The sequence below is a fragment of the Buteo buteo genome, chromosome 7 (assembly GCF_964188355.1).
Source record: "Buteo buteo chromosome 7, bButBut1.hap1.1, whole genome shotgun sequence".
NCBI lineage: Eukaryota > Metazoa > Chordata > Aves > Accipitriformes > Accipitridae > Buteo > Buteo buteo.
Genome location: NC_134177.1, coordinates 42255063 through 42268606, shown reverse-complemented (window position 1 = coordinate 42268606; position 13544 = coordinate 42255063). Strand labels below are relative to the sequence as shown.

General features: G+C 52.5%; 2 protein-coding genes across 6 annotated transcripts in view; one reads left to right on the top strand and one right to left on the bottom strand.

Moving 5' to 3' along the window:
- Positions 1-83: 83 nt before the first annotated feature.
- Positions 84-2818, top strand: ABHD15 (abhydrolase domain containing 15). Its single transcript, XM_075032771.1, has 2 exons — positions 84-948; positions 2050-2818. The coding sequence occupies exons 1-2, from the start codon at positions 116-118 to the stop codon at positions 2525-2527; spliced, it is 1311 nt and encodes a 436-aa protein (XP_074888872.1). The 5' UTR covers positions 84-115; the 3' UTR covers positions 2528-2818.
- Positions 2819-8943: 6125 nt separating this feature from the next.
- The window catches only part of TAOK1 (TAO kinase 1), a 69231-nt gene continuing 64630 nt past the window's right edge, over positions 8944-13544 (bottom strand). For all 5 annotated transcript variants that reach the window (XM_075032767.1, XM_075032762.1, XM_075032765.1 and 2 more), the window contains one exon: positions 8944-11985. In XM_075032767.1, coding sequence (XP_074888868.1) covers positions 11524-11985 — 462 coding nt within the window. In that variant the 3' untranslated portion in view covers positions 8944-11523. The remainder of the gene's footprint in view (positions 11986-13544) is intronic.

Below are 13544 nucleotides of genomic sequence, written 5' to 3'. Positions count from 1 at the left end.
CCCCGGCACGGCCCCACCGCTCGCCCAGCCCCGGGGCAGGGCTTTCGCAGCGCGGCCCCCGCCGTCGCTCTGCGAACCCGCCGAGCACCGGGGGCTGCCGGCCGGGGCTCCCGCCATGGTGTCCCCCGAGGGTTTGGTGGCCGCGGCTGCGGCGCTGGCCGGCCTGGGTCTCCTGGCCTGGCGACTTTGGGCAGGGAGGCTGGAGGTGCCTGGAGACTGGGGAAAGGAGGAGGAGGAAGAGGAGGGGATCCCCTTCGTCACTGAGGATGGCTCAGGGCGCTGCCGGCTGCTGTGCAAGCCCTCGGCGCTGGCCCAGCACCTGGCGCGGAGCTTGGGGCGCTCGGCGGCGTTGCGGGGGGGCCGCTGGCCGTGGTCGCGCTGGCCCCGGCTCCAGATGCTGCGACGGCTCCTGCAGCCGCCCGAGCCGGAGCCGGCGGTGGCCCGGGAGCTCCTGCAGCTGCCCGACGCCGGGCTGGTGGCCCTGGACTGGTTGGTGGGGCCGTGGGGGGCGGCGGGGGGCTGCGGCGGGGGCCCCAGCCCGGTGCTGCTGCTCGTCCCCAACGCCGCCGGGAAGGTGACGGGCGAGCTGCTGCGGCTGGGGCTGCGGGCGCTGGAGCGGGGCTTCGTCCCCGTCGTCTTCAACCGTCGGGGCCACAACGGCTGTCCCCTCGCCACCCCCCGACTCCAGCCTTTCGGGGACCCCGGGGACCTACGGGAGGCGGTGACCTACCTACGGTACCGGCACCCGGCTGCCCCGCTGCTGGCCGTCAGCGAGGGCTCGGGCTCGGGGCTACTGCTCGCCTACCTGGGGGAGAGCGGTTCCTCCAGCCGCCTGGCCGCCGCCGCCTGCATCTCCCCAGTCTTCCGTGGCCGGGACTGGTTTGAGGCTGGGATGCCCTGGCTCTACGAGTGGCCGCTGCTCCTGCACCTCAAGCGAGGACTCAGCAGGTCAGTGGGGTCCCTTGGGGGGGGCTGGGGTATGAAGGGGGGGGTGTCCCGGGACCCCCTCGACCATCCCTGGGGATGCGCATGCAATGGAAGGGGGGGTTGCCGCTGGCAGCGGGAGCCCCAGCGCGGGGGCAGAGGTGCTGAGAGCAGCAAAAAAACCGCGCTGGTTAATGAACACCAGCCCGGAGCCGGCTGCCGCGGGGCCGGCTTGGCCATCACGCGCTCCCCTGACCCGCCTGGGGCCGTGGCAGCATCTCGGGGTCCCCAGGGTGGGAGATGCGGCATCTCGGCGCAGCAGCACCGGGTGCGTTGTTGGCAAAGCCCCTGCGCTGTGCTGAACCCCGGGGGGGGGGCTGCCTGGGTCCCCCCCCCCCCCGACCCTCCACTGCTGCGTGCCCCTCGCACCCGACCCCGAGTGTCTGCCCTGGGGGGGGGGGGGGGGGTCCATGACCACCAACCCACGGGCTGTGGCAGCTGCCACCCCCTTCCCAAGGACCCTGGGTCCCCATTGCCCAACACGGCCAAACGCTGGTGTGGGCTGGGACGAGAGACGAACCACCCCGTGCCGAGGCCTTGAGCAAGAGATGATACCTCCTTGGGCAGTGCTGAGACTTTGTGGGGGGGGCACACAGAAAGGGGCCCCACTGGTGGGCAAATGAGTGCCAAAAATGATAACTAAACCCCAAAATGTGGGGGGGTTTTAGCCAGATTGAGCCTCAGCAAAGCCCGGGTGGGTGCAGGGTGTTTCCTGCAGGGCTGGGGTATTGGGGGGGGGGGATTCTGTTGCCCTGGTGGTGGTGGGGGGGGTGCAGGAGGGTGTTGTGTGTCCCCCCCCCCCCATTTCCCGATATCCATTGCAAACGCTGCTGTCACGGCAACGGCGCAGAGTGCTGGCTGCCTCCCGTTGCCATGGTACCCGCGTTGGCACAGGCTGCGCTGTGGGGACCCCCCCCCCCCCCCAGCATCCCTGGCAAAGGGCTGGGATGGGACCCCCCCCAAACCAGCTGCAGGGTGGGGGGGGAACCTTGAGGCCACCCCCAGTTGCTTAGGGTGGGCACCCAAGGCGACGGCCACCCTCTGCGTGTGTGTGTCCCCCCCCAGGTACGTGGGGTCCCTGACCGAGGTGGTGGACGTGGACAGGGTGCTGGGCAGCCGCTCGCTGCGGGAGCTGGAAGAAGCCCTCTTCTGCCGGACCAAGAGCCGCCCCACCAGCTGGGAGGCTTACTGGGAACGCAACGAGCCCTTACGCGACGCCGACGAGGCGGCCGTGCCGGTGCTGTGCCTCTGCAGCGCCGATGACCCCGTCCGCGGACCCCCGGCCCGCAGCCTGCCCCTGGAGCTATTCCGCAGCAGCCCCTACTTCTTCTTGCTGCTGACCCCACGCGGGGGACACTGCGGCTTCCCCCGGAGGGGACCGGGACGCTGCTGGGGCCACGAGGCCGTGCTGGAATACTTCAGGGCCATGGCCGAGTTCCTGCGGGCAGAAGAACGGAGGAAGGGGCTGCCCCGAGCCCGCAGGTGGGGGGGTCCCGCCGTCGAGCCCCCCGCCTTCACGTGGCAGAGGTCCTACACCCGGTAGCCCCTGGGGAAGGTTCCCACGTGGCGGCGGCGGGGGGGCTCAGAAAGGCAGGCAGACACTCCGTGTACTAAAATTACTTTATTACAGTTGATTTTTTTTTTTTTTAACATTTCCTTTGCTATGATACAAAGGATACTTACAAACAAAATATTACATATGACCTTATTTTTTCTCTTCTCTTATTTTCTGACAACTTGGTAACAGCTTTAAATGCACAATCTATACAATTAATACAGGTTATATATGAGCTATAATGTATGCTGAACCAGAAGAATACCAGAATACTGACAATATACTGTACATTAAGCCTTACCAGTTAGTGCTCGTGGCATTTTCTACAAGAAGGAAAACGCACACCTGTAGATTCACTCATACCAGCTGGTGCTACCAGACATGGAAGCAGGAAGGAGTTTAATTCCCCTAGTTAAATCCTTCACAGCCCATCACCGTGGTGCTGGGCCTGGAAACCTCAGACCAGTGTTCATAGTAAAACAGCAGATATGTGTGTGTTTTTTTCTAACTAACGCTCTGCGGCGCAAAACCGCGCGGCCGGGCGCCTTCTCCCCGGCACCGCGGCAGCCGGGCTTTGCTATACCTGGAGGACGCCCCAGAGCAGACGGCCACGGCGCTGGGGCCGGACGCTGGGCGAGCTCTTGGTGGTGAGCTGGACCTCCTTACGGAGGGGGAGAGGAGGAAGAGGAGGAGGAGGAGGAGAGGAAAAGCAGCAACAGTTTTGCTGTCAGCAGTAGGCAGCTCTGGGGTTTGTGCACGTGAACAGGCAGGCACCGAGGGTGGAAAAGCAAGCCCAAGGCACGTCGCTCCCCCGGCATGGCTCGGCCGAACCGTGGGGGCTCGGTCCCCGGCTGCGCGTGGAGCTCGTGCCCGGCAAAACCTCCGCGGGGTTGGGCAGCCAGCAGGGCTGGGAGCTGCCTTGCGGTTACCTGCTCGCCTGGAAAGGTTTGCTTTTGTTTCGCAGCCAAAGCTAGAGTTGTGTGGCTACAGGTGTGCACTTCCCCTCCTCCCGTCGTGGTCTGCGTCGGACTGATAAGGTTACTTTTTTGGTTTTTTTTTGTTTTTTTTTTTTTTTTTTGTTGTTGTTGTTTTTTGTTTTTAAAGCAACCAGCAAGTGAAGCGTTTTTAGTTGACTGGCAAAAGACCTGGCATTTGCACAGAAGCTGCAAATGGAAAATAGCCATCCCCTCCTCCCACCTGCTGCATCCCAGCCCAGAAAATCCCAAACTGTTGGTGGGAGAAAAAAAAAACACAAACCAACAAAATGGGTGGAGGAGAGGAAGGGGAGGGGGGAACAGGTTGGAAAATACCAGGTTGGAGTTAACATTTCCTTGACTTCATACAATGCTTGTGCAAAAAAGAAACAAAACAAAACCCCCAAACAAATAAAAACCAAAACCAGAAACATGCTGGAAATAATGAAAACAACTGGAAAGTAATATATAAAATTAAAAATATAAATAGGATGTCTGGCTGACTGGTAGAAGAATAGGTCATTTAGGTTACAAAAAGGAATATACATTCAAGAGGCTCTGAACCCAGTGGGGTAACTGATGTTAAACTTGTGTTAATAGTTAGGCTAGAATTCTCAAGTTTGTCTTTAAAATCTTCACAATACAAGCAAGCTATTTTTAAAAAATATACACTATACACACCTCACACAGCTTCTCCTATCCGTATTACACACGTTACGCTACCCTCCCATCCACTAAACCACAGGGGTTCCCCACAGCTAAGGTACGCGGGGGGGACCCCCCTTCCCGACCCGCCGGCCCCGAGGTGTCGGTGGGGCAGCGATGGCTGCGGAGCCCCAGGCGGGTCGCTCGGCCCTCCACGTCTCACCACAACCTTCTCAAGCATTTACAAGTCACCAAAGGGCTGTAGCCTTTTATGTTATACACACTTCACTTTGCAACGTTAATTATTTACATCAGGGCTGCCCCCCCCCCCCCCCCCCCCCCCCCCATCTTTCAGCTGTTTCTAGGCAGGTAAAAAATGTTCCTGTTCCAAGCAAGCAGGGGGAAGAGCTGCGGGGGGTTAGGAGGGAAGAAAAGCTGAAGAAAGGAAGCGGGTGGTTTGCTTGCCAGAAGCCAAACCTGCACGCGCACGTATGCCTCTCCTTCTTTGATCCTTCAATCCTTACAAGCTCCCGTCCCCTACGACCTCCAGGACAACCAGACCTGGAGAGCACAGCCTCACCGGTGCTCAAACTCCTCTGCTCCCAGCTTCCCGGGACGCCCGGCAAAGCTCTTCTCGACTTGCGGACTTGCCTTTGCCCCGAGACAAGGAGCACAGGTCCTTCCTTCATTCCTAGGAACCCGTCCCTCACTTAGCGGCAGGTCTTGCAGTGCAAGCCAGCCACAGCCGGGGCAGGGACACCGGGACCCCCCGCAAGCCACCGCATCGCACCCACAAACTCGCCCTTCGCGGCTGCCACCGGCTGCAGTCGGGCTCTGCCGGAGCCGTGCAAAAACAGTGGCGACGTACTTCAGCTCGTTAACAACCCTGTGCTGATTTCTAAACTCTGCTGAGCTCAGAGTTGCCATAGAAATGCGTGATCCTGGCACTAAAAGCAGGCAACGATCTTAAATGAAAGTCTTTTTTTTTTTGTTTGTCTTTTTTTTTTTTTTTTTTCCCTCCAGTAGGTTTAGATGATCTCAGGTTTAAGACAAAAGCAGTCAGAAGGGGAAAACCAGATCATTTCCAGAGAGGTTGAAAAATAAAAGTCACAAGCCGGTATTAAACTGCAGCAAAGAACCTGAACTTGGTTCCCGTTGAGTTCAGCTCCAGAGAAAGCTCAAAGCCACCGCTCCGTCCCTCGCACTGCCCACCGCCCAGCACACGACGCCAAAGGGAAGGAGATTCCACGCAGTCGAACACGGAAAACCCGGCTGAAGGCTGGAAGCCGAAAGCCCCAGGCGAGCGGCTGTTGCCCTCCCCGGCCCTCCTGCCCCGTCGGCTGCTTCGCCTCCCTAGCTCGCAATATTTAAGCACAATTCCTTACAGCATCGCTTTGACAAGTCTCGGGGATTAGATGCATGCTGAACTACGACTGGCAATTACAGTAGCTTTTTGCTAGCTGGCACATACTGTATCTATAAATTTTAGTACAAAAACTTAAAAAATACAGAAACTAGGTCAATTTGTTAACTACATATTTACAGATAATTACAATTCTTTTCACTCACAATAATTAAACTAATTGTCAGTGAAAATTCAAACTGTGCATGTTCTGAGGTACCCGTACTCAAGGGTGGGGAGCGGGGCAGGGGACCGGAGGGGCGAGGCAGCGGGGACGATCCCCCCGGGGTTGTTCACATCCGTGGGGGCAGCGCTCAGCCCTCCTGTTTACTGGTTCCTGGACTCAGTGTGCGCACTCGGAGAAAGCAAGGAGAGAGGGAACCAACGTTGGGTTTTGGGTTTTTTTTTTCCCTAAGACATGGCTTTAGGATGTTTTGAGGACACCAGACGGGTGCAAAGCCAATCGTCACGTACCAAACTGCCTTCCTCCCCCCCGCCAGAGGAGCCTTCAGGTGAAGTGCAAGTATCGAGACCCACAGCTCGGTGGTTAAGGTGCTTGTTTGCCGGCAAATCCGATTTACTAAGTCCCTCTCTAGCTGACAAAGGCCTCTCCTTCCCCAGCAACGCCTGGGCTGAGGGGCAGGGCAGGGATGCGGCAGGCAGCGTCACGGCCCCAGCTGGCTGAACCTCATTGTGCAACAGGAACCAGGGTTATCTGCTGCCATCGGTCCCTGGTGGGGTGATGTTTACTATAACCACTAGATCTATCAGCTTTTTTTTTTTTTTTTTTTTTTTTTTTAAAGCTGTAAACAGCTACCCACAACCCTCCAAAGCACCTCACACGTATTTCTCAACACACTCCGGCTCAATCAACTCGTAAAAGTGCAAACTGAAACAAAGACAGCAGAGGGACACCGACGGGCATCCCTGTCTGGGCATCCACCGCTCCTCCAGCCCTGGCACGTGGCTTTGGGCTCACTGCCAGCCAGCACCAGGGTGGCAAAGTCCCAGAGGCAGGAGCACAGCTAAAGACGACACTACTCCCTTGTGAAAGGGTAAGATGTCCCAGCCAAACCCGAGCCTCTCCTAAAAAACTCAAAAGAGACCATCCGAAAGGGGCAGCGGGGAAAATTGCCTCCAAATTCTCCGGTAGCACAAAGAAGAGAGCCCATGGTTGGCACGCTTGCTCAGCTGGCTGGACTTCCCTGGGGGGTAAATATCGCAGCTGGATGAACATTTGTGACTCGACACATCCGATAACCATTTATCCCCCAAACTGCCAGATGTCTCACTAAGATGGGGTCTGTAGAGGACAAAGGAGAAGGTGAGAAGGGTCTTCACAGCTTGAGGAGCTCGTGGTGTCCAGCATGGCACTCCCCCCTCTACTATGAGAAAGACCAGGGCAAGATTTACTAGAAATGCAGAGCAAGCACCCAGGAGAAGAACAAGGCTGTCCTCTGCCTACTGGACTCAAGCAACAAAACACACATGCCTAAGCAGAATAAAGAATGGACCAAAAAGTGTCTGTGTGTGTATATGTATGTATGTATATGTTGTACACACACACACACATATTTTCAATCTTCCGATTTAGCTTCTCTTTTGATCCTCCACATAACCTGCTCTAGTTATTAGACGCACACAAAGGTAGACGGTGTTCAGAGTTAGCGGCGGCTTAAACTCAGGACTGCCAAAAGTTAGTGCCGGTGCAGCGTGCCAAGACCGTGCCAGGCATGTGATCTTTCATGGCGAGACGCAGCTGGGGACTCTGAGCTCAGCCTGCTGAGCACTTCACCGGCCCACTCACCGCCTCCCCAGCAGATCAGTACACTGCCTCAACTGCTTTCCTATCGCTATACCATCTTGTTTTCTTCTCTGCTGTCTTCTGACTTTCTGGCACCCTCTGGGAGCTCTCTTCTCTCCTTTACAGCACACCCGTAGCAGCTAGCCTACCCTCCCGCGCCCCAGAAAAAGAAAGCTACAATTAGCAGGGCAGTATTTAAGCGAAGGCTTTTGACTGCGTTCAGCCCTAGCACAGCTTGCGCAGATGTACGTGCCCTCGCCCTAAAGAGCCCTGCCGCAGGGGTTGCTTTTGCTTATGAACAGGAGTGCTAAAGAACGGCAGAACTTAAGTGCCCTGACAGAAATGCACAGCATGAGGTGTGTGTGCACGTATACCCACACACACGTACATACAGAGTATATAAATATATACAAATGAGATACCATATATATCCAGAGATGTGCGTATTCAACAGAGTAATGGTAGACAGTGGTACAATACAATTTATTGCCTCTCAAGAAATGGCACGTAAGCAGGGTCAAGGGGGGCAGGGCAGCCTGAAGGGCAAGGGGCCCTTTTCCCTGGGGGGGGGATATTAATAAACAGCATCATCCCAGGATCGACGAGGGTGCACCCCGTGCAGGTTACAGCTAGTGTGCAACGCACGTTCTTCTGGAGCGGGAGGGTTGGGTGGGATAGAGAGCGATGCCAGCCTGGCCCCAAGCCAGGCAAGGAATAGCTGCAGGGAATTTTCTGTGGAAAGCTCGGTATCATACCACATTTAGTTCTTCAACCCCTTTGAAGCTCACAGGCTTGGAGCGAATGCAGGTGAAACGGAGCTGTGGCCTCCATTTCAGTGCTGCATCTGAGGAAGAAAGCACGTAACGTTCAACATGGAAGGGAGAGGTGGCTGCTGACTCCCTGGGACCACGGAGAACAAGAAAAACGTGGTCCCTTTCACTGATTTTAATTAAATAAGACCAAAAGAAATTCAAATTAGAAAGAGGTGAAAATGCTGGCTCCTCTGTTTTTTTCATCTCTGGGCTAAACTACATCAGAACTTTAGGTCTTTGTAAAAGGGAGAGAAAAATAACCACAGAATAAGAGATTTCAGGGGTCAAGCTGGTGATTCGAAAATACTGCAAAAAAGTTTGCAAAGTAGTCCGCACGGAAGAGTTTCCCCAGTGTTAAATACGAACATAAAAGATGTAAGAGAACATCTTTGCTGAGGTACTGGAGTAGTTTCCACAATTTACAGATTACAGCATTTTTAAAACCAAAGCTAGGGCATGACTGCAACAAGTACAATATGGAGTAATTGGTGTTACTTTTAAAAATAGAGTTTGCAAACTGATTCAGAGAGTGTTTGCGTCTCTCTAGTGTATAGTTGTTCACGTATCTCAGAAATACACCCGAGATACATTAAAATTCTCAACACCAAGGGCCTCCTCATATACCTCCAAGGCACAGCCTGACCCTGAGTCCCTCTGGCTACAGCTGCATAATGGGATGCTTTCTCTCGAGATCACACTTGTTTGGGACAGCTTTCCTTCCCCCACGTACACACAGGGACACACACATTTAGACCAGTTGATCTGAATCAGTTTTTGCAAACTATTTTAATTAAAATATTAACTTGTTGGAATAGTCCAGGTCTGCACATGATATACATGTAAAAATGGTTACTACACAATTCTTTTTGAATACAAAAAAGCCAATATGGGATAGCCATCATTTGGATTCAGCATTCAGTCATGCTTGACATTACACAAAGAGATGGGTTGAGAGAATTCTGTTGAAGTAGCTCAATTTAAGCCAGAGACTTTGACCAAATTCAAACCATAACAGAAGCAAAAGAATGAACCCACTGAACTTGCAGGTATAGCCCGTCCCCGCTGTCGCTGCTGCTGTTTGTGATAAGAGGAGCTGAACTTCAAAACGCTGTGTTAGCACCATGCTCTGGGCACACCCTCCACGGTCACATGGTAAATCCCAATACAATTTTGGCCTTTCATTTCATTTTTGTCTTTCCTTCTAACCGCAGGAAAATACAGGTACCTTTCCTAAATCAGTTTCCCTGCATTTCAACAACACTGCAATGCAAAAGAATGACCCCAAAACATCCAATTCCACATAAAAACATAGCAGAGGAAAGGACAGGACAATTCACGGTCACCACTTGCCCCAGGGGGCAACCAGAGTCACCTCCATGGGACCACCGCCTCATCCCAGGCTTCCGTCAACTGTTAGTACTACAAAGCTCCTTACTAAGGGGCTGCTCAAACATATTTCGGTAGAGTTTCCATCTTCAATTAGAGTAATATGCTACGTCAAGATGCTAGAAAACCCAGTTGGATTCACCGGACACTGGTAAAGAGTTAAGGATTGGGAGTGGATGTTAATTTAGCTAACGAAAGAACGTCGCCCTGTTGAGAGTACTGAACAGCAGCGAGACACTAGAGTATTTACTATATAAATATGTCACGTGGACAAACACATTCGGAAAACCTTGCTTTTGAGCCCTATAAACATATTAAAGGCAAATCCTAGAGTTAGCAGCTAGTGTTTTCTTCAAGATGATTAGTGTGCAAGGAAAAACATTTACAAAGAACCCTGGCTGGTCAGTCCCCAAGACGGAAATCTTTGCCTCAAGCCAAACTTCATCTACCTGCTCTTTCCCTAGCCCCACAGCGCTGGCTGACCCAGACCGCCCTGGCACTGGCACAAGAGCATGGGGGCATCTCCAGTTCCCAGTGCTAAGGGATGACACGATGCCACAAAGTCATTTGGTTAATGAGACTCCCTGACCCCTTCATCACCGTATGGATTTCACAACCTCCTCTGCTTCCTTTCAGTAGTACAGCAGCTCCAACGAGCCTCTGGAAGTAGTGCCTTCTCGCATGGTGTGATATGCTGCCAAAATACCACAGCATCTCAAGGGACTGTAAAAGTTGTGAAGTATTGCAGCAACAAAAGTAATAAAAAGGAGCCTCACATGCAGCAAGATCTACAGTGGTGATGTGGGTTAGTCATCAGCTGGGAAAGAGTCATTGGCTCAGCTCCTCCTGGTACACTGTGGCAACTAAACATTTAAACAGTTGGCTACACTCTACATGTAAACAGGAAATTGCAACAAGCCAAAAAGGTAATAAATTGGTGGATGTAGTGTAATAATGAAAAACCCGATCAATGGCATTTTGTGACTATGGCATCCTTCAAAATACCTCTGGCATTTGAGACTGATTGGCTGAAAGTCTAACAGTTCTGAATGGAGCAAAAAGGACTACACTGGGCTCCAAGAATTATTCTGATGCTTAGCTAAAATGAGATGTCACAGTATTAGCTGTACAAGTGCATTGCTTACGCTCCTCTGCCCAACCTCGTCTGAGCTACCAGCAGCACAGTCAGGGAGTGCCAAAGCAGGAATACAATTTCAAACATTTCTAGCCTGTTCCCTCCAGACAGGTTTACCTAACGCAGTTCTCGGGAAGCTGACCAGTGCCTTCTGAGAGAACGTCACTTCTTACACGACATGGAGCGGGCACTTGGGTAGAAGGGCCCTGCTGAGCCCTGGTGTCTCTTGGCTTCTCTTCTCACCCTTCTTCCTCACCTACAAGTCTCTGAAAATGCCTCTTGGCAGAGGCAATACCCTAGAAATGTATCCAATTTAATGACAAATAAAAATGGAACAGAAGATCCAGCTGTTCCTCCCCTGGATGTTGGTTTAAAGGCAGCTCGCCTGGCTTTTGCAGGGTGGCAGTTCGAAATTTATGGACATGGGAGGAGGTCTCCATTCTCCCTCGGACTTCCTATGGATGGTGTGACGAGGGCAGTCTGAGGCCCTTCTGTCCTGTCAGTGTGACGACCACCAGCCAACTCTTCTGACTAATTGCATATTTTTCTCAGACGCCCTCCCAAGACCCCTCCAAAAAGTAAAAAAAAAAACAACAGAAAAAACAAAACAAAAAACCACCCCCCCCCAAACCCTGCAGCCAAATACTATGACATCCCAGTTAGTAAACACAAAACGTAATGCTTTACAAAATGAATACAATATTCCATGTGCACCCAGCTTCCACACGTCAGCACCGCACTGAGGAGGCTGCTGGGCTGGTGTCTGTAGGCAGTTTCTGTTGGCAGACAGCTCCAGTGGAATTGCCACCCTCAGTTATTGTTTAAGTTATGTATAAGACATGTGTGAACCATTGGATATTTGTGAAGTAACACTTGTGCTCCTGCTCATGCCCTGTTCCGTCCGTCCCCCAGAAGCTGTCCGCCTCAGAGCCTGGGGGCTGTTGCGGACCCCTATAGCACTACTTCGAGGTACCCCCTGCATGGGCCCCGAGGGGTGACCCCATGGCTGGGGTCCACCTTGCATTGGATGGCCCCAAGCTTGTGGTGGGCCACCCATGGGATGACCCCAGTGAGGTCCTGCACCCCCAGTAGGATTGTGGGACCAGCCAGAAGCTCCCGGGTAGCTGTGGCTGAACGCCTCGGGGGAGAGATTAGAAAGAACCATATTACTAAAACCTAGCCTCATGCTTTCTGAGTCAAAGGCTTCAATCTCGCGAGCTTGACGCTCCAGCAGGCTTCGTATCCGTTCGGTACGCTCGTTCTGCAACGCCAGCATCTCCTCCTCGATCTAGGAAGAAAAAAAAAAAAAAAGAAAAAAAAAAAAGAGACAGTCTGTAGTAGCAGGACTCCTTTACAGGCATGGCCTCAAGTCTCTGAAGGACTTGTAACAGCAAGCTAACAAGGAACCCTCTCCCCATGTTTCTACATGGGACCGTATCCAGATCAGACGTCCGCTGACTCACAATCTGTTCTGAATGCAAAAGGGTAAGCCCCATAGACCTGCACATGCCAAAGCATAAATACCAGTTAGAGGGTCTTGGTCCCTGTTCCCAGGTGAATACAGAAGTTTTAGGGATGCGAATCCAAAGTTTGCACTAACAGCTTGACATAGATTAATCTTTTAAGATGCAGCAAAGTCTGCAGCTTCCACAAAAGCCTACTGGGAAAGCACCTTCAGGAACAGCCAAGCACAGTGCCTATACAGTCAGATACCTGCCAACACAGCTTAATGTGACCTTCACTGTTTGTAGCTGAATCTGATGACGATGACTGCTATTTTCTCCAGGATTCAATGTACAAGCCCACATTCAGTTTCCTCTCCAACGTTCACTGGCCAGATTTTCTTAGCTCATGTTTATCACCTCCTATCTACTTCTTTCCTAAATTTGTTTCTCATATTTCATTACCCTGATACTTCCTCCAGGGTGTGTGGCTGAAGAAAGTAGGCAGCGATGTTTGAACTGCATGGCAGATTACTAGCTAGATGATATGCAAGCTGGCAACTCCAATTTCTTCCCCTTAACAGGGTTCCAAATCAGTTTCCAATGGTACTTTGGTAGGGGCACTGGGATCAGCTCCCTAAGTACAGAAAACATGGGGCTATGGCCTCCTGACACCCATCAGACAGGGATGAAAGCCTTTCTTATTGAAACCTTTGCAGTCAGGTGGAGAACCTAAGAATCACTCTATTATCTTCTTGCCAGCACTGAAAAAGCTACTTTTGGCCTCAGTGAAAAAGACCAAATGGGTACAAAGCAGCAGCCAAGACTTTTAGCACAGCTCACTGGCATGTCCCCTGCTGTCAGCAGCAACACAGCCAAGAGGTGTTATCTTGGTCTGTGCTGAAGGTACTGGGCAGAGCCTTGTACTTGTAAGCACTCTCTTGCCTTAGTCAGGGAATATGCAAAGTGATTTCATCTGGAATTTAGGAAACAATCTGCTCCTGTCTGAGTCATCTCCTGAGCCATTTGAGGCTTTCAGAAACAGCCTTATCCACTTGCCTGCTTCTTAGCGCTAGGTGAGTGACACTGACTCTCTCCACAGGGCAGCCTTGCTCACTTGTGCTGAAAGCCACGCAGTGGTCAGCTAGTTTGGGAAAGGCAGAAGAGGAAGAAGGTGCCTTCTCTAATGTTAGCTCTTTAAAATGCTCCACTTGTTTTTCCAGTCCTGCTATCTAAGCAGGATCCTCCTTTTTCAATGTCTTCAGCATGTCCAGCTGCTCACAGTTTTCAGTCTTTGTGACAGCATAACACACAGCACTTAGCGCAACTGAACTTCACAGAAAGGCATGCCTAACACACTGCATTAAAATGACATCACTTAGAAACGACCTCAGGATGCAGGACT